Source organism: Scardinius erythrophthalmus (assembly GCF_964197995.2).
Source record: "Scardinius erythrophthalmus genome assembly, chromosome: 2".
In the NCBI taxonomy this organism is placed as follows: Eukaryota; Metazoa; Chordata; class Actinopteri; order Cypriniformes; family Leuciscidae; genus Scardinius; species Scardinius erythrophthalmus.
The window spans coordinates 13,444,376-13,465,301 of NC_138222.1; the positions used below are offsets into that span (position 1 = coordinate 13,444,376).

The 20,926-nt window shown below is 40.6% G+C and overlaps 1 protein-coding gene across 2 annotated transcripts in view; it reads left to right on the forward strand.

Moving 5' to 3' along the window:
- Nucleotides 1-6: 6 nt before the first annotated feature.
- The window catches only part of arhgef40 (Rho guanine nucleotide exchange factor (GEF) 40), a 49,296-nt gene continuing 28,376 nt past the window's right edge, over nucleotides 7-20,926 (forward strand). Inside the window, exons 1-15 of one of the 2 annotated variants that reach the window (XM_081359358.1) lie at nucleotides 7-275; nucleotides 449-675; nucleotides 2,058-2,207; nucleotides 2,277-2,391; nucleotides 2,644-2,737; nucleotides 2,836-2,922; nucleotides 3,547-3,663; nucleotides 4,491-4,589; nucleotides 4,745-4,896; nucleotides 5,045-5,183; nucleotides 9,533-9,652; nucleotides 9,793-9,984; nucleotides 11,369-11,866; nucleotides 12,767-13,131; nucleotides 16,183-16,432. In XM_081359358.1, coding sequence (XP_081215484.1) covers nucleotides 181-275; nucleotides 449-675; nucleotides 2,058-2,207; nucleotides 2,277-2,391; nucleotides 2,644-2,737; nucleotides 2,836-2,922; nucleotides 3,547-3,663; nucleotides 4,491-4,589; nucleotides 4,745-4,896; nucleotides 5,045-5,183; nucleotides 9,533-9,652; nucleotides 9,793-9,984; nucleotides 11,369-11,866; nucleotides 12,767-13,131; nucleotides 16,183-16,432 — 2,700 coding nt within the window. In that variant the 5' untranslated portion in view covers nucleotides 7-180. The remainder of the gene's footprint in view (nucleotides 276-448; nucleotides 676-2,057; nucleotides 2,208-2,276; nucleotides 2,392-2,643; nucleotides 2,738-2,835; nucleotides 2,923-3,546; nucleotides 3,664-4,490; nucleotides 4,590-4,744; nucleotides 4,897-5,044; nucleotides 5,184-9,532; nucleotides 9,653-9,792; nucleotides 9,985-11,368; nucleotides 11,867-12,766; nucleotides 13,132-16,182; nucleotides 16,433-20,926) is intronic. The other variant, XM_081359359.1, reaches the window with a different exon arrangement.

Genomic DNA, 20,926 nt, shown 5'->3' on the forward strand with positions numbered 1-20,926 from the left:
TATGAGGAAACAGAAGGCATAAACAAGCAATCTGGACAATCTAGGACAAGTACAACATCCCTCCGAGATTCTTTCCTGAACAATGCATCTGATTTATCAGGTTGTACGCAAAGCAGAACCAGACATTCAGACAATACCAGTGATGAGAAAACAGATAAAATTCTGCCACCATCAGGTACTATGAGTACCATGGGAGAAAAGCGTGCTGGAAAGTCAGATAACTTTGTTTGTCCCAGAGGAAAAGAAGTAAAAACGGGTGGATTCAGAGCACCCAGGTATGGTCATGTAGACATTTATAGTCCCAAATATGAAATTCTATTAATGCTTCATATATTTGTGTTTGCACCATTTTGCTGTGCTCAGCACTGCCTGTACAAGTGATACCATACCACTATAACCATACAGAATCTGTTGAATCACTAAAACACATACATTTGCTTTCCTACAGGAGGAAAAGGAAAGCCAAAGGAGGCAAAGGGAAGGCCAAATCCAATGGCCGTGTCCAACATAAAGGCAAGGGTGACCAAGTCATCTCAAAGACCCAGAGCAAAACCATTCACCCAATCAGCCATTCTAGCCAAACAGAGGATGCTCCTCAGCTATCCAAAGATTGCAAAGTCTGTGTACCAGCCACTGATGCAGAAACAGATGCAAAGTCAAAGGCCAAAGATAGAGGTATGTTCTGATCAGCACAGTTAATGCTTATCAGTGGCCTGACACTGAGTAAGTAAATCATTGCTTACTCCAGTGGTTTCCAGACTGGGGGGCACAACCCCTAAGGGTTATTAAAATGGGGCTTGGAAAGGCTAAGGGAAAGTGTACAGTAAGCAGATTGTTATGCAAAAGAAACCTCTTCAGGGTGATACAAGACCCCACTGCATAATTATCCAACTTATTATGGAGCTACTTGCCACATAAGTAAATAATTAAACACAAAATATTAATTTGACAGTTTAAACAGTGTTATCGTTGTATAGCATGAAATAACAGACCACTAGATGGCACGATTGAAGAATCAGAATTGAGTTTTGCAGGGAGCCATGTAAAAATATAATGAATGATGCTTGGTTATAATTATGCACTAAGCATGGACAAGTTTGTGAAAGGACTGCTAGGTGCCAGATAAATGTAAATCAGATGATGAATCTTCTTTATATTCACAAATACCAAACAACGTGTCTAGAACCCATTATAATCAGTGATGCTGTCTACTGGATGCGACTGACACGACACAACAAATCCCAGACAGTGAACTGATGTCCCATTGTATTTCTGACGTACTCCATCGCTCCTACACAAAGGACAAATGGAACTATGAGAAAATATGACGGGGCATATCTCGCCCTCGGATTCACCAGTACAATTGTGGGTAATGAAGAGACACAACAGTGTGTTGCGTGCCTCAAAATATTAACTTCTGACAATATGAAGTCGTACAAGTAAGACACCACTTAGAGACTTCACATCACGGACACAAAGAGAAACCCGTTGATGTTGAGAAGCTGTAGTACTGTTTTAATTATGTTTTTAAAAAATCCTTTAGAATTTTGCAATCAAGGTTATGTCTGAGAGTGTCTTTATGTGGGTGCATCTATATTCATCAAATAATCCTGAAAAAAAGTTTCCTCAAAAACATGAAGCAGCACAACTGTTTTCAACATTGATAATAACCAGAAATGTTTCTTAAAGCAGATAATCAGCATATTAGAATGATTTCTGAAGGATCATGTGACACCGAAGACTGGAGTAATGATGCTGAGAGTCCAGCTTTGCCACCACAGGAATAAATTGTGAAAATGTGAAAACATATTAAAAAAAAATACATTATAATATTTCACAAGATTACAATATTAAGTTTAATGTATTTTTAATATATAAAAGCAGCCTTGGTGAGCATAAGAGACTTTCAAAAACATTTTTTTTTACATAATGAACACAAAGGGGGTGGTGGGGGCTTGAAAATGTTTTTCTCTACAAAAAGGGGGCGTGGCAGAGAAAGTTTGGGAACCACTGGCTTACTCCATACTCAGTCTGTTTAAATTCAACATGTATTGCAGAAAGCCAGTCTGGCACATCCTTTCCTGACCATTCCCAAAAAGAGATGGGATTATCTGAATCTGCTGCTCACTTGGAGTCCAAATCTCCCCCTCCTCATCTTAGAGACTTAGATTTCAATCTTCTGCAGTCAGGAAAGCTAAAATTAACAGGTAAATGTTCTTGCTTAGTAGTTACAAAATATTTGATTTTCCCTTAACATTAAGTGATTTCTTATGTAGGTACTATGGATCGACTGGGACGAGCATTGGTTTTCACAGAAAGTCACCTCCCAGAGGATGGCTGGAACACAGATGAAATGATCAAAGTGTTGTCCTGCTATTACACCATCACCAGGTCTGTTATGTAACCCATTTGACAAAGACCATCACAACTGTCACCTACACACATATTACATGCATTGGTTTCTTTTGAAAAACATTCATATTGAGTGAGCTAAAGTTAGAGTTAGAGTTGGCCAGGATTTTGGTAAATCCCCAGTGCTTCACTGAATTTTAGACTGGAGGGCACTATCTCATGACCTTTTACTGTGCTTGGCTAGGCTAATGTGCGTGCTAATTGCTGTGCTTTTTTTTTTATTTTAAACAGACCTATGGCCAAAGAGAAGGGTCTTACCGTGATAGTGGACAGCAGAAAGTCTTCCCCGTCTGAACTCTGTCTCTCTGCACTGAAGCTCTTCAAGGTGAGTCAGTGCACTGACTGTTTGTGATCCAGCTGGCACTTTATATTGATTCTAAATCTGTTTTTTCTGAGTGTTTGTGTCGGCTTGTGTTTTAACAGGAACAGACAGCAACAGGCCTTGACTCGATTCTTATCCTAACAGAGGAACAAGAAGAATTGACCCAACTGGGTCTGGATGGAATAGAGGTTCATGTTTATATACTGAGTTAAATTTGTATCAATCAATTTGGGCTAACACAAAATAGGGAATGGTATGGAAGGATCTTTCTAATCACTTTTTGTGATCAACAACTATGTGACAAACATAAGACAGATTGAGGAGCAAGGAGGAGCAGCTATTGGTAGCTAAAACACCCTACAAGGAAGAAAATGAAGAAGAGTTAGTTATATATAGTTATATAATTTGTGATGTGGAACTGATATTAACAGTCTCCATTAGTTACTGTTGCAAATTCTGCTTAACTTTCCTATTAGTGCTTATTTGGATTGTATCTGGAATATCAGTGCATTTATATCTGCCAAAAATATCTATTTGCTAAAAAGCTGTGTCATGGAAGGCTACATCCAAAATGTGAAATCCATCAGCACCTCAAACATAAGATTATATTATATTTGTGTCACAGAGACCATCTCAGACATAGAAAACAAAGATTTCGCAGTTACAACAGTTGGCAGCACTTTTTTTTCTTCTTTCAGCTCCTCCACATCCCCAGGGAGTTCGTTCAGTTCCTGTGGGAAAAATTAATGTGCTGTCTAGCGCTCAAGCATTTGACTAGATAATAAAACTCATTATCTATTTTACTCTCTCAGGTGCATTCAGTACGAGGTACGGGCATCCTTCAGCAGTTTGTGGACAAGCAGCAGTTGCCCAGAGAAATGGGTGGAGACTTTAACCACTCACATGATGACTGGCTCACTTTCAGACTGGTAAGAAATTACTTGACAAGACGTGTTGCCAGATATCTGGCATGGTTCACATTACATCTTATTCTGACTATCCAGCTAATGGATGTCTAGTTTACTTGCTACTAAAAGTCTTAAATTAATGTATTTCAAGAATTTTGCACCAGTTACCTGACAAACTTTGACAAATCCAGTGTTAGTTCTTCTCAAAAGTGCTTACTGTATCAACCTGGTGTCTTGTAAATACTACTTTGTTTCTAATGTTTATAAATACTAGTACGGACTGCTACACATGACTGATGGAAATTGCATAGAACACCTTATAAACCTTTCAAGACCATCAGATCTGAAGTCATAGTTTATATAATGAATGCGATATATTTCATTTAAAAAAATACTACTGCACTACTAACCATAATCCTGCGGCAAGATTCACCACCGGAGAAGTTACATGGAAATAGTAATCACAGAAATCTTTTGTGACTTTTTCAGGCTAGGAGAAACTAGCTAGGTAACATTAGAGTTTAGCGTCAACCCTGGTCCAACACACAAAGAAATGAATGGTAAAAATTCTCCCAGAGCAAATATGCAGAAAAAATAGAGACCGTAATTTATGCAGTTTTATGTAACCTGTCCATTAACATAAAAAAATAACAAAATTTTAATGGATATCTTTGTGTGTGTGTGTGTGTGTAAACTTAGCACTTCGGATAAATATATTTTGAATCTTTAAGTTAAGTTATACTCTTAAAAAGCACCAATAAACGTAAATCTAAATGTTTTAATAATTACCACAAGCCTGACCCAACATCTGCAGTTGATTAACATGCTCTTCCTAATGCTCTACACAGAGTTTGGAGCAGTTGACTGAGTGCTGTGAGTGCGCCCTCACCCTGCTGGGAGACGCACTGCAGTCTATGGACACAGAACCACTACCTGACAGTATTAAGGTTAAGCAGCATTTGATGGCAATATGATTTGCTGTCTACTTAAAGTGTATTTCAATACTTATTTGTTTGTGTAATATTTGTTATGCAACAATTATGCAGACACGGACAGATTAGTTATTAGACTGTTTCTAATAACTTATTCTATTCACCTTTAGAATGTTCCCTGCAGCGCCGACAAACACAAACAGTTAATGACAAGTATTCTCACTGACCAGCGGCTGACAGAGCTGCAGCAGAGGGGTGGGGCTTGGCTGGCAGGTCTGGCCAATGGGACATCAGGGTTGGCACAGAAATCACCAGACTGCAAGTATGTATAGAATAGAGAAAGAATAAATAATAATACTGTAAAATTAGTTCACACTTAGTTTCACTTAAATTTAATCTGTAGTGGACATTTAAAGTTGTTTGTTTAAAATCTGGAATGTTGCTGACGTAATTCTGCTTTTTGCTTTTAGGGCTGCTTTAGCAGTGACCTCTAACCTATATGACAGTGTGGATGATGCGCTTCACCGGCTGGTGCGTGTGTCCAATCAGAGGGGTCGTGACCTCGAAGCACTGGGGAGACTGGCTACACTTGTGGATAAACTGGACAAGGTACTGTATGTGTGAGGATAAAGAGAAGATTTGTTAACTGAATATTATTCGGGTAGTAGTTAGGAATTATTTTAGATAGACCATCAGACAGAAAGACATATATTACACCTGCTTCTATTTTTCAAGTAATCCCGAAGACCTTTAATAGCTTGTTAAAATAAAGCAGTGAGATCCAGGCAGATGAGCAATGATTATGCCAGAGATCAAATTTGAATAAGGAATAACAAATTTTATTAATTAAAATGTAAAAAAAAAAGTGAATCAAGTAAATATTCAAATTTCAATAGCAAATAAGTTTCAAGATAAGATAGAAAAATTAATCTAAGCATTAATATCCAAAGTATTGTCTCTAACAGATGAAGTTTGTGAAGATCAGAGAAAAGAAAAGCCCAAAAGAAGTAAGATATTTGCAGAATGCAAGGAGAGGAAGAAGAAGGAAAAGAAGAAGCCCAGAGTCTTCTGAAACTAAACATTTTATATGCTATGACTACATAACAGGAAGGGAAAGTACCTACTGAAGTTCCTTCTTTATACTTATCTTGCAACCATTTAATGATGCAGGTCTTATTAGGTCCACCATGGTCCTTCCATGGCACACGGAATAACGTAATAAGCAATTGTGGTTTTAACACCTTTAAGACCTTTAAGGGAATATTGCAGATCTTGCATTATCTCATGTCTGCAGAGATGGAAAAAGACATATTTTGATACCAAGGTACATCACATAATCAATTTTGATGGAAAACATACCCCGGTCAACAGGATGAACCCCTCAATCTTACAGCACAGAAGAGACACAAAAGACTTACATTTGAGAATAATCAAACATATCAAGAGTACATGGTAGAATATATGTAAATGGTTAAAGAAATCAATAACATGTAAAATAATAATCATGTAACATAAGGAATATACCCACTAAACATTGGACGTCGGAAGGACGTGCAGATCATGTCTATATTGGGTCCGTCGGTCCATCACCAATTCTGGACATCTATTCGACGTCCAAACTAGGTCCAATTTTTGGACGTCCAACCATGACCCAACTTGGACGTCATATTGACGTTCAACATTGGACCTTTGAACTGGGTAATTTTTTTGGATGTCATTTGGACGTCTATGACAGGTGCAGGAAATTTACATGATTACTATGTAATATTTTTTTTATTTACAAATATCAACATTGTTATTATCAACATGATTACAGTTTTTTTTTTTTCAATTGCTAAACAACAGTGAGCACAACTGGAGCTACATGTGCAAAACTCTAACTACAGTCTGCACTACCAACAGTCACCTGAGCTAAACAGTTCACATCACCTGCAAAACTCATTTCAAGCAACACAACTCTTAACACATGGCTCAAAACAGGCTCAGTGCAACCAAACACTATGCACAACCCTCACTGAGATAACACACACTGTCACTCAGAACACACTGAGAGTAAAAACACTAGCATCAAACACCAATACAGAAAATACAAACTTTTCATCTTTACAGTTTGAACAATTCAGTGACTTCATACAAAGTAATATTTTCTTCAAAGAAAAGAGTGACATTCTTTCACATGATTTATTGAATTTTTTAGAACAGAACAATTCTTTAAGGTAAATGAAAATTAGTTTGCTTCAATAGTCTGTAGTAATTTACGGAATTACAGTAATGAGAAAAAAAAGGTAGAAACTAAAAGTACATACTGTAATTCGAAAAAATAATTGAGGGGCTAATCCTGCCTCTCTCTAGCATCAGGCCACAGGTTTTCATCAACACCAGTTCCCATCAAAACCCGTCTTCCTTGTTCCATTTCCAAAATTGATCTTTCTGAGCTCTACCTATATATATATATATATATATATATATATATATATATATATATATATATATATATATATATACTGTCGTTTAGCAATCGAAAAAAACTTGTGGACGGGCGGACTTCAACATTAGACGTGCGGAAGATGTCGAAAAAAGACGTCGCCTGGCGTCATAAAACATTACATGAAAATGACGTCACTCCGACGTCACATTGCGCAGTAGGTAATGATTACATTTTTTTTTGATTGCTAAACGACAGTGGGCACAACTGGAGTCACATGTGCAAAACTCTAACTACAGTCTGCACAGCAGCAGTTCATGTGGACCAAACTCTAGTTCGTTTTTCATTGCTTGAACATAGTTTTCAAAACTCTATACACTTATCCCATGACTTTAACCACAACCTGCACAACACTGTGGATTTACAGCACTTTGTTCAAATGCTAACACACTGCTGTCAAAACTGTGAACCGTATTCAAAACAGAATAGATTTCAGCCTTGTGCCTTTCAAACACTGCTGATTGCAATTTCAGCTGAAAGGCTAAGCAGGTGTCTTGTTTTAGACTTGTTAGTGAACACACACACACATATATATATATATATATATATATATATATATATATATATATATATATATATATATATATATATATATATATATATATATATATATATATATATATATAGGTAGAGCTCAGAAAGACTAATTTTGGAAATGGAACAAGGAAGACGGGTTTTGATGGGAACTGATGTTGATGAAAACCTGTGGCCTGATGCTAGAGAGAGGCAGGATTAGCCCCTCAATTATTTGTTCGAATTACAGTATGTACTTTTAGTTTCTACTTTTTTTTTCTCATTACTGTAATTCCGTAAATTACTACAGACTATTGAAGCAAACTAATTTTCATTTACCTTAAAGAATTGTTATGTTCTAAAAATTTAAATAAATCATGTGAAAGAATGTCACTCTTTTCTTTGAAGAAAATATTACTTTGTATGAAGTCACTGAATTGTTCAAACTGTAAAAATGAAAAGTTTGTATTTTCTGTATTGGTGTTTGATGCTAGTGTTTTTACTCTCAGTGTGTTCTGAGTGACAGTGTGTGTTATCTCAGTGAGGGTTGTGCATAGTGTTTGGTTGCACTGAGCCTGTTTTGAGCCATGTGTTAAGAGTTGTGTTGCTTGGAATGAGTTTTGCAGGTGATGTGAACTGTTTAGCTCAGGTGACTGTTGGTAGTGCAGACTGTAGTTAGAGTTTTGCACATGTAGCTCCAGTTGTGCTCACTGTTGTTTAGCAATCGGAAAAAACTGTAATGATGATTAGATGAATGCATAGCTACCAATGGCTAGAATTCATGAAGAAAAGATACTTAATAAAAATATATATATATTTTTTTGAATAAATTCAAATATAAAAGATTTTGCATACACCATAAACTGTGTTTGATGAGTATTGTAACTCAACTCTCAAGGCCCAGAGTTGAATTATTATGCAGTGTAGACATTTGCTGATTATAATGGGAACGTTCGAGAGAGTCCAGAACAATGAATTCACGCTGGTCTGTGGAAACAAACAGTCACGTGAAACTGTGGAAACTTGCAGCTTTGTTGATTATAATGGGAGCTTTCCAGTTTTGACACATCGTGTCACTCACTTGCTTTGAATAACTGTTTTGTTTTTTTAAGCTTTTAGGAGAACCATGCTGACCATTTAGGTAGTGTGTTTTGAATGACTATGTGTTTTGAATGACTAATGCAATACCTTGTATAACAGCAATGAAGTCATTCAGAAACGGCTTGTTTTGGATGTGTTCATAAAGAAAATTATAAGATTATAAGAAAAGAATAAATTATAGGAAGGAAAAGTTGACATGAAAATGAAAAGCACCATAAAAGTTTCATGCACTATATTTTTTATGCACAGTCTGAACATGGCAGTTTTTTCACTGAAAACATCCTCTCACACTCTTGAATGAGCTTTTATTTATACATTCAGTTATAATTGTTGCTTTAAAGTTTTTGTAATTAATTTTTATTTTTAAATTTAGATACAATTTATTTTTTAGATGTATTAATTTTAGTACTTCTACTTCAACTTTTTTATTTCAGTTAGTTGCCAAGGCGATGCAAGTTTGCATTTTTCATCAAATATTTTATATTTTATTTCAGTTAACAAATTAAAAAAAAATAGTTTTAGTTAACAATAACAACACTGCAACCAGTAAATTTCTCATTGTGTGTTTAATGGAACAATGAAAGTAATGCAGCAAAGAGGGTATGAGGACATTAGGGTAAATATTAAGTAAATAATGACAGAAATTTCATTTTTTTGTGAACTATTCCTTTCTTAATGGAAAAAAAAACAACAATTACAAGTTTTCTCATAATTGTGCAGTCCTAATACATGTATTTCATTACAAATGATATTGACTTGTTTCTTTCTCTCTGTGTGTTTGTGTGTGTGTGTGTGTGTGTGCGTGTGTGTGTGTGTGTGTGTGTGTGTGTGTGTGTGTGTGTGTGTGTGTTTGCTCCAGTGTGAGAGAGACATAGAGCACATACAGGAGCAGCTAGAGGACTATAAACACCCTCCTCTGTCTCTCAGCAGACTGTCACTCAAACAGCACAAGTTTAAGAGCTTCAGAGACACTGCTATGGTCAGTGTGTTTGACAACTACAACTGAAATAGACTTTCATATATGATCTGAGATGCTTCTCATTTTCACACATTTGTTATGTGTAAAAAATTGTTGTAAAAAAAACAATCAGCTAGGTTTGCATTTTTGTGTGTTTATAGGAGCTTCACAGTGAGACTCTGGTGTTGCTGGCAGAGGTGGAGAGCTGGTCTGAGCTGGATTGGTCTGGTCTCAGAACCGTGCTGGACAAACTCCCTCCAATAAGGGAAAGAGTGCGAGACATGTCTCACCTTCTGTCAGACTGCTGGACACAGCTGGACAACACACAACGACTGCTGTCTACACTTACTGAGGTAAAGCACAAACTAATACACACACACACAGGGATCTCATATTAATCTAAACAGGAAACAATATTAAACTATTAACTGTTGTAAACTTGGAATTAAGCCTTTTCCCCGTTATTATTTGATTCACGGAACCGGACACCAGTTATCTTGCTTTATTCGTCAGCATAGGAGAGAAACTTGAGAAGATGTTGTATTCGTGCCAGGTCTATGTGTTCCCGATGTTTCTCTGCCGTAGTGCAGTAAGATTGAGCTTATATACACCACTGAGCAACCTTCAACTTCCTTGTAAGGTAGAAAAACACGTTGCTTATGTTTAAAAATGGAACTTCTACCTCATGCTTACACATGGTACAATCCACTTTCCATATTAAGAAACTATCTCTCAGTGTATACATTTGTGGTACATTTGCATCAGTTGAAAAACATTCCTTTCCTTGTAAAGAACATACCAATTGTACACATTTAATGTATCATCATCATCATTGGAACATCTCTGCTCAGTGAACGTTGCATTGCACACATACATCTTAGCAAAATATATAACTCTCCCAGCTCCCCTCCTTGTGTCTAAAATATGATCCTCAAACACGTGTCCATGCAATCTATAGTCTTACTCATGCATTTTAAACTTCATAAGATAATACAACTGATTATGAACACTAATAAAGAATAATAATACAGGTACATAATATTAAATAATGAAATTATATTAATAGATGACATTTTAGTCTTCACTATTTGCCAATGGGGTAAGGGAAATAAACTCACTATTGGCAATGAAAAAAAATTAATGCATGTTCCAGCTCTTCTTATATGCGATTCATCTACTCAGCTTTAATCTTTAACCAAAATGTCATAACTGGCTTTTTTTTGCTATGCAATTCCACATAGTTTTTTTATTTATTTTTTATTGCAGCTGAACCAATTAATTAAGTAATTTAGACGCTTGCAATTTCTGCTTCATGCTAACTTAAATTCAAGTTTTATAACATTTATCTCACAGTAAATTATGTTAGTTAATTAGTAAAAATACTGATTAAAGGTGTGCGGTCACATTTATCATTGCTCTATGAAATTACGTGGGCAAAATCCAGGTATTTCAATAGGAATCTGCGCAATCAGCGTTTCGAGTGAGGGTGAAACATTACTGACAATGGACCTTTTTTGGCCGCAAAATATCACCTAAATTTTGTTAGTGTGACTGCACCTTAAGGAAATTATTGGGTTTTTTTTGCAGTGTAGAAGCATTTACTTAGGTGCTCTCAATTGGATCCCACTGTATACAATTACTGCAATATATAATTAATTTTTGGCTTCCTACATTCCGTTCCTACATACACATAATTTTGCCAGTAATCATGACTACATCTCCATTCCTCCCCTGCAGGCATCTCAGTGGTGTGATGTGGTGTCGTCCTCCTCTCCTTCCTCTTCCTCGTCCTCTCCTCTCTCCTCTCTTCCTCCTATCCCTCCATCACGTTTCCAGGACGCTCGTGCTCTTGCACTGGAACTGGGTGGAGGGCCTTTGTTGGACCTCTGGTCTCAGACTCTGGAGCGCTATCAAAAAACACTGGCTCAGTTTAAGAGCCGAATCCTGCAGGCGGAAAGAGGTTTGTCTACAGCCCAGGGTCAGGAACAGGACTCTGGGGGACGAGGGAGGACTCCTGCCCCCAGCACCTCCAGCTTGGGGGATTTAGAGGGCGAAATTGAGCCGGACTGGTGCCCTGGAGGAGAGGGGGGCATGCAGTCCTGGGGTTCACTGGCGTCTCTCTTCCGGCCACAAAACTGCTCAACACTCAAGATTGGAGAGGAGAAGAAGAAAGATGGGGTGAATCCAGGAGGGGGAAAGTTTCTGCAAAATCTGCTGCACCCAGCCAAAAAAAATGTTAGTGTTTTAGAATGACAGAGTTGCAGTCGTGTTCAACATCCAAAATAAAAGTTTTTGCTACTCTTGTCAGTGAAAGGTGACCTGAGAAAACCATCCAGAAAAACACCAAGCAACACCCTAACAGCTATCTAGAAACTTTCTAGCAACCACCAACCACTTAACAACACCCTATCAACTACATAGCAACACCCTGGGAACCATCCATAATGCTCTAACAACCTCCAGCAACACTATATCAACCACAAGGACCCCTAACAACTGCATACCAACACCCTAGCAACTGGATTCCAATGCCCTGGGATTCACCCAGAACTCCCTAGCAACCATCAGAAATACCCTAGCAGCTGCATAGCAACTCATTAGAAACTCACTAGCAACTCCCTTGCAACCACATAACTAAACCTGGGAACCATCCAGAAAACCATAACAACCATATAGCACCACCCTAGCAACCACATAGAAACATTCTGGGAACCATTTAGAACACAGTAAAAATCATATAGCAGTACTCTTGCAAACACCTAGAACCCCCTAACAACTTCATAGCAATACCCAAGCAACTGTACACCAATGCTCTGGGATCCCCCCAAAACACCATAAAAACATTTAGAACACCCAAAAAATCTTACAGCAACTTCCTAGGTACAGCTAAGAAGAACACACTATAAACTGCTTAGCAACACCCTTGCAACTACATAGCAACCCCATATAACATCAAGACATCTAGTTAGGACATGCACAGATTTAAACCACGTGTTATGTTGCAAGTCATCATTTTTTTGCCAGTATATACTTGCATTTTATTTTTGGCTGGTGCCAATTTATGTTGTGTTTTTTTTTTAGGTAAATGAGATTTTATGTTAAAACAAATAATTACATGCAATTGTCCTGCTGTAGCCCACAGATGCACCACTCCATCCCAAACCCCCTCGCAAGCGCCATCCCAGTTTTGACCTTCAGGCTCTGCTGGCCCCGCGCCGTTCAGCCGCCATGTCTAAACCTGCTGAGTCCACATCGGGTCAGTCTTCTCCGCTATCCTGGCTGGGCCGTCGGGCTGTGACAGATCCCATCCTTACGGCGGGAGTGACAGCAGCGGTTCCAGGATGGAGGGATCCTACTGGAGGAGGAGGAGTGCTCATAAGAGGAGTGGAGGTCAGCAGTAAAGAAGTAGCGGATCATACTGGCTTCACACGCCAACATGTGCTTCTCAGCCGCACTGAAAGAGAGACAGGGGTGGAGAGAGCAGGAGCAACCGCACAAAGGTGTGTTCGTGGCAGGTTTCTCTTCAGAAATGTTTTCCCAAGCAACCACATAACAATGCCCTTGGATCTACACAGAGCAATCTAGCAGCTATTTAAAATTCCCAAGCAATCTCCCCTAGGAACCATCTAGAAATACCCTGGGAACCTCCCAGAGCACCCTAGCAGCCACCAAGTACACCCTGCAAACTGCATAGTAATGCACTAGCAAATGCATGCCAGCACTCTAGTAACTCCCTCGCAACCACTAAGAACACTCTAGGACCTGCCTAGCTTCACACTGGCAACTGTATAGCAATGCATTAGCAACCCCAAATACAGTTGTGGTCAGAATTAATGGCACCCCTGGTAAATATGATAAAAAATGGCTGTAAAAAAAAAATATGCATTGCTTTTGATCTTTCATTCAAAAAAATTGCAAAAATCTAACCTTTCATTGAAGTAAAACAATTGAAAGTGGGGGGTAAATCACATTATAAAATAAATACTTTTCTCCAAAAGACGCTGGCCATAATCATTGGCTCCCTGTTATTAAATACGTTTTGCAACCTCCTTTTGCCAAGATAACAGATCTGAGCTTATTTCTATAATGCCTGATGAGTTTGGAGAATAACTGACAAGAGATCAGAGACCATTCCTCCATACAGAATCTCTCCAGATCCTTCAGATTCACAAGTTCATGTTGGTGCTTCTTCTGTTCAGTTCACCCCACTCATTTTCTATAGGGTTCAGTTTAGGGGACAGTCATGGCAGAAGCTTCATTTTGTGCTCAGTTACCCATTTTTGTGTTGATTTTGATGTTTGTTTTGGACCGTTGCCCTGATGGAAGATCCAACCACAGCCCATTATAAGATTTCTAGCAGAGGCAGTCAGGTTTTGATTTTTTTATCTGTTGGTATTTGCTAGAATCCATAATACCATGTATCTGAACAAGAAGTCCAGGACCTCCAGCAAATAAATAGGCCCACAACATATAAGATCCAGCAGTAAATTTAACCGTAGGCATGGGGTACTTTTTATCCCTGTTTGCACCAAACACATCTGGTTGGTTTGCTGCCAAAAAGCCCTTTTTTAGTTTCATCTGACCTAAGAATCCGGTCCCTTTTGACGTTCCAGTGTCCATGTCTGACAACTGAATATGCTGGAGTTTATTTTTGGAGGAGCGAGGAGGATTTTTCTTGAAACCCTCCCAAACAACATGTGGTGATGTAGGGGTTGTTTGATACAATTTTAGGCTTTCTGACCCCCAAGACTCAAGTAATCTCTGCCATTCTCCATATGTGATCCTTGGAGAGTCTTTGGCCACTCAAACTTTCCTCCTCACCGTCCATTACGAAAATATAGACACACGTCCTCTTCCTGGCAGATTCGTAACATCGTTAGTTGATTGGAACTTCTTAATTATTGCCCTGATGGTCAAAATGGGGATTTTCAATTCTTTATCTATAATCTTACAGCCACTTTCTATTTTGTGATGCTCAACAATCTTTTGATGCACATCAGAACTATATTCTTTGGTTTTACTCATTGTGATGGATGATTAAGGGAATTTGGCATTTGTGTTTCCTCATATTTAAACTCCTGTGAAACAAAAAGTCATAGCTAGACAATTTCATGTTCTTAGTCATGAAAAAAGGTCAATTTTAATGGGAATATACTTCAGAGATATTTTACTCGTAAAAAATTCTAGGGTTGCCAATAATTGTGGCCAACTTGTTTTGGAGAAAAACATTTATTTCATAATGTGATTTCCTCCCCACTTTCAATTCTTTTACTTCAATGAAAGGTTAGATTTTTGCAAAAAAAATTAACGAAAGATCAAAAAGATAAACAAGGGCTTTTTATCAAAGAGATAAACAAAGATTTACAGCCAATTTTGATCATATTTACCAGGGGTGCCATTAATTCTGACCACCACTTTATGAGTTTATCTTCAAAATTCACCTGACCAAACTACTTTGTCAGAATTTTCCTTAAGGAGCTAAATAACATCTTAATTCCAGGGCTGTCAGTTTAATGCCTTCACTTTGTGTTATTATTTTGTGTTATTGCCCCTAAGGCCACAGACCTCACCAGACATCATGGTAACGTCCTAAATAATGTACTCTCCTATTGCGCTTGATTTTTCAGACTGATTGAAACACTGTTTAAACTAGTTATTTCTTTTTGAATTTTTTATTTTTGTGATTTTGTCATTTAGGGTCATGAATGTGCATGCAAAGTCTTGACACATAGATGTGTTTTGGAAAGGCTATATAAATCTTGGTTACATGGAGTCAAAATAACCCCGAATAAACCAAAAAAACTTTATTGTAACTCGTCAAACACTAAAATATGAAATACATGAGAAATTATGAATTTTAAGACTCAAAGTTTACTTGTAATTGTGACTTGTCTTCTGAATCATCCTTAGAAAATTTGCCGTTTCTTTATCTATATAAGTTTCACAGAAAAAGAAAATTGGAAAGGATACTTTTGGTGTGAGAAACCCATTTTACCCTCTCAAAGGTTGAGAACCAGACATAAAAAGGCAGAGGCAAATTACACCCAGTACAATATAGAAATAGATGGAAATTATGAAGTTTCCACATTTTATTTTTCATCTCTGACAAGCTGCAATCGAGGTTTTTCTTTTTTACATTGATCTTTAGTGTAAATGTTAAGATATGAATATGAGTAGGGGTGGATTTGTATGCATAGATTGTATATGTACATATATTTTTATGTATATTATGTTGTGTTGGTGTCCTTTTGTGTGGTGTATAGCGAAGCCACTTGTGGACAATAAAGGAACTAAACTAAACTAAAACTAAACATTTAATAGTGTAAATTTTTGGCAAACTGCATGGAAACTAATTGTCAATTTGACTGCAACACAAAGGGAGTACCCATATTTTTAAAACGACAGGGGGATAAGATCAATGACAAATAAGGCATTCCCAGATCAGTTTTCATAATAGATTTTCAAGAAGAAATTTCTTTTAAACCATTTTTGTGGGTAAGCTATTCTTTTAATGACATCTTTTCCTCACTTTTTATCTCTCTCTATCACAGCAAGCTCTATTTACAGTGGTGTCGGCTGGTCAGCACAGAGAGACAGTATGTCGCTGTTCTTAAAGGTGTGGAGGAAAACTACTTGCCCCTTTTAGAGTCTTCAGATGTCCCATCTACACTGAGAGGGAAGACAGAGTCACTCTTCAGTAACTGGAAGAGCCTCTCTGCCTTCCATTCGCAGTTACTGCTCCCAGCCATGGAGGGCGCTCTCTCCCAGACACTACAGCAGACCGATTGTTTTAGTAAATATGTGAGTAACAACTTATATTAGTGTGTACAGCGTCTGTATCTAAAATCGCATACTTTCCTACTATATAGATGGGGAAAAACAAAATGTGACAAGAGTAGTATGTACTAAATTAGTAAGTAGTATTAAATTACCCGGATTACTTACTACTTGCGGCAGGATTCTGAATTGTGCATACGATAGACACTTTACTATTCCATGAGGCCACGGGAGAGGATTTGTAATTGACAGAAAAGCGATGCAACTGCTGGTAGGTCACATATGATAGTGACAACAGGGTGAATGGAATATGTCTGGATTACATACTACATCATACTACACACATTCATACTATATAGAACGTATAGAAAGTTTTTTCCCAAATCAGTTAAGCGCAAACCCCATCCACAGCTGATTCTAAAGATTTCATTGGTCATGTTAATCAGTGCAAACTGTGTTCTAATCACTAAACCACTATCCCTAGCCTACACCCTCACCTTAATCTTAGTATTGCATTGGTAGCACATCCTGATACATAGCATTACATTTTTTTAAGACTTGCATAATTTGGCAAAACAATCAAGTAATACAAAGACGACATGGAGCAATGAACTGAGGAAACTGAGGAACTAAAGGCCCACTGAAGTGCCTTGGAACGCTCAGCTTTTTATGATGCATTGACGTAATTTGAAGTTGACGTAAAATGAAGCTAAGGCGGGACATATTGAATGGCTCCTCCCCCTTTACAAATAGCCAATAGCATTTAGTTTACCTCACAGACTGCAAGTCGTACTTGACAGCACCATTGAAGCCAATCCGAGCACTGATGATAAGCTGAATTCAATAATAGAGGTGTGAATAAATTCTAGCCATTTCATTCTTAACCAACGTACAGTTGGAAAAACGGAATATTACTTGACCGTTTTTAGCAACCGGACACACATCTCCAACCCATATTGCTCTGTGACTTGCCAACGGTCGCTTTGGTCAGATGGTATTTATAGCATAGGGGGCGGGAGTTGGGACGCATTATATTCTGTGATGAGAAGTTGAAGTCTGCAATGATGTCATAAAAATCCATGATCCATTTTAGCGGAAGTGAGAGACTGTACGTTTTGAATGCTTATATCTCCTAAATGGGAATTTTATTTAGCTTATTCATAAAAACTAAAAGCTAAAAAAAATTAATTTTGATTTCAGGGGGCATTTAAATACAGATGGAGTGTTAATGAACTGAACAGAAACAGGTGCGCAGTTAATTCGGAACTATGGAAGGGAACACAGGCAGGCAAACAGGAAAACCAAAACACCATGACAATAAAACGTTTCGGTTACTCACGTAACCTCTGTTCTCTCTAGAAGAGGGAACGAGTATTGCGTAGTTAGCTTACGCTACGGGAAAGCCTTTCTTTCTCGAGATACTGAAGCCAAAAATTATCCTTAATTTTTATAATCTTGTCAACGCAGTGCGGCAGCCTGCAGACCTAGGGCAAGCTAACTAGCGTGCCCATTGGCTGCCCTGCGGCAACTGCAGCAGCCTACCGCTGAGCCCTTGGCGTGACGTCACGACCAATGAGCGCGCTTGGCGCGCTTAATGCGTCACAGCCCGCGAAAAGGGGTGTGGCTTAGCGTATATAAACAGGGCTCGGAGGCTGCTTCTCTGGTTTCTGTCGCATGAAGCGAAATGAGCTCGTGGCGCGAGCACGGCGGGCTACGCAATACTCGTTCCCTCTTCTAGAGAGAACAGAGGTTACGTGAGTAACCGAAACGTTCTCTTACGAGAGGTTCTCTCGTATTGCGTAGTTAGCTTACGCTACGGGAACGCCCTTGTCAACGCCGTGCGCGCCCAGCATCCACTGAATGAGTCCCAGGGAGAGCCCGGGGAACGTGATAGCGGAGAGCCGGGCAGCCCGAAGAGGGCTAGCGCCGTACATAAGCACACACTAGGGGGTTAGGAGCGGCACGGCCGGTCCTAACTGCCAATTCCCTGTATAGTGCAGCTCAACCAGTAGAGCTAAATCACACAACGTAGCCCGCGCACAGATAGTGGGCTGGCATACGCGAGACTTAGACTGATAAGACTTTCGCCTGCAAGGCGGGAACATCCAGGTTGTAAAACCTAACAAACGTGGAGGGGGAGGCCCAGCCTGCCGCTGCACAAATGTCATGAATGGGAATCCCGCTGGACCATGCCCACGACGAGGCCATGCCTCTAGTGGAATGAGCTCGAACGCCCAATGGGCACTGCAGGTCTTTAGACGCATAAGCAGCAGCAATAGCGTCCACTATCCATCTGGACAGGCTGTGTTTCGAGGCGGCGAGACCCTTGGTGCGCCCACCAAACGAAACAAAGAGCTGATCCGAGCGCCTGAAAGCGGCGGACCGTGAAATGTAGTTTCTCAACGCCCTGACCGGGCAGAGGAGATTACTATCGGCCTCGCTGCCGTGCGTCGGCAGGGCTGAGAGGGAAATGACCTGTGCTCTGAAGGGAGTGCCCAAAATTTTTGGAACGTACCCATGCCTCGGTCTGAGAATGACTTTGGAGTCACTAGGTCCGAACTCGAGGCACGCGGCGTTAACAGATAACGCGTGAAGGTCTCCCACTCGTTTGACTGACGACAGTGCTATCAGAAAAACGGTTTTGAGCGTGAGGTATTTCATATCCACAGTTTCCAAGGGTTCGAAGGGATGCGCTCTCAGGGCCTCCAAGACCAGAGAGAGATCCCACATAGGAACCGAGGGGGGTCGCGGGGGGTTCATCCTCCTGGCTCCCCTAAGGAAGCGGATGACGAGCTCGTTCCTTCCTAATGCGCGGCCCTGCTCAGAAACCGAGAGCGCTGAAATGGCCGCAACATAGACTTTGAGCGTGGAGGGGGACCTGCCCGCGTCCAGTAGCTCTTGAAGGAAACACAGTACTCGCGATACCCCACATGTCTGTGGATCGAGCCCCTTAGCAGTGCACCATGTGTTAAACACTGACCATTTCGACATGTAGAGCCGCCTCGTAGAGGGGGCTCTAGATTGTATGATCGTGTTCATGACCCCGTCTGGCAGATTAGCGTGTAATCGTTGAGGCTCCACGCATGCAGAGACCAGCGCTCTGGATGGGGATGCCATATCGATCCGCGTGCTTGAGAGAGGAGGTCTCTCCTCACCGGTATCGGCCAGGGGGCTGAGTCTGCCAGCTGTATTAGATCCGGGAACCAAGCTTGGTTCTCCCAGCATGGGGCTATGAGGAGCACTGAGTGGCGCGCTTCCCTGATTCTCTCGATGACCTGAGGCAGCAGAGAGACCGGGGGAAAAGCGTACAACGGGCCGCTGGGCCAGATCTGGGCCAGCGCATCCTCGTTCTTCGAGAAGAACTCTGGGCAGTGAGCGTTGTCTTTTGACGCAAAAAGGTCGACTTTCGCTCTGCCGAACCGTCGCCACAGTGACTGGACTGTTTGGGGGTGTAGAGACCACTCCCCAGGGGGAACGTTGTCCCTGGACAGTCTGTCGGGGCCCTCGTTCAGGTGGCCAGGCACATGCGCGGCTCTCAGCGAGCGCAGAGAGTGCTGAGCCCACACGAGGAGGCGTTCCGCCAGGGTGCAGAGCATCTTTGATCTGACACCGCCCTGGTGATTCACGTAGGCCACTACCGATGTATTGTCCGTACGGACTAGAACATGGTGACCGTGGAGGAATGGGAGGAAGTGTTTGAGCGCTTTCTCGACCGCGAGCATCTCTAGACAGTTTATGTGTAGGAGATTCTCCTGGTCTGACCAGCGGCCATAGACCGGTCTGCCTTCGAAGAGCGCTCCCCAACCTAGGTTGGAAGCGTCTGTCGAGACAACTTTCCGGTGTGAAATCACTCCCATAGTCACTCCTGTGTGATACCATTCGGCTGCCAGCCAGGGCTGCAGGGCTGAAATGCATCCCTGATTCACTCTGACTCGCAAGCCGCCGGCCGCCCAGGCTCGGTGGGGCACGCGCATTTTCAGCCAGCGTTGGAGCGGGCGCATGCGCAGTAAACCCAGCTGGAGCACTGCTGCAGCTGAGGCCATATGCCCCAGGATACGCTGGAATGTCCTCAGCGGAACCCGGCTGCCTATTTGGAGGGATGCGGCGAGAAGGCGGATGCGGCGCGCGCGCTGCTCCGACAGTCTGGCCGTCATAGCCACCGAGTCCAGTTCTATTCCAAGAAAGGAAATTGACTGACGGGGTGATAGCGAGCTCTTGGTCCAGTTGACCGAGAGGCCCAGCTCCTCCAGATGGCTGAGAAGCGCTGTTCTGTGAGACACAAGTTCCGTCTCTGACTGCGCTAGAATAAGCCAATCGTCCAGATAATTCAGTATTCGCATTCCCTGTTTCCTCAGGGGAGCGAGGGCCGTGTCCATGCATTTCGTAAATGTACGGGGTGCCAAAGACAGGCCGAACGGCAGGACTGTGTACTGATATACTCGACCCTCGAAGGCGAATCTCAAGAATGGCCTGTGACGGGGAGTTATCTGGATCTGAAAGTATGCGTCTTTTAGATCG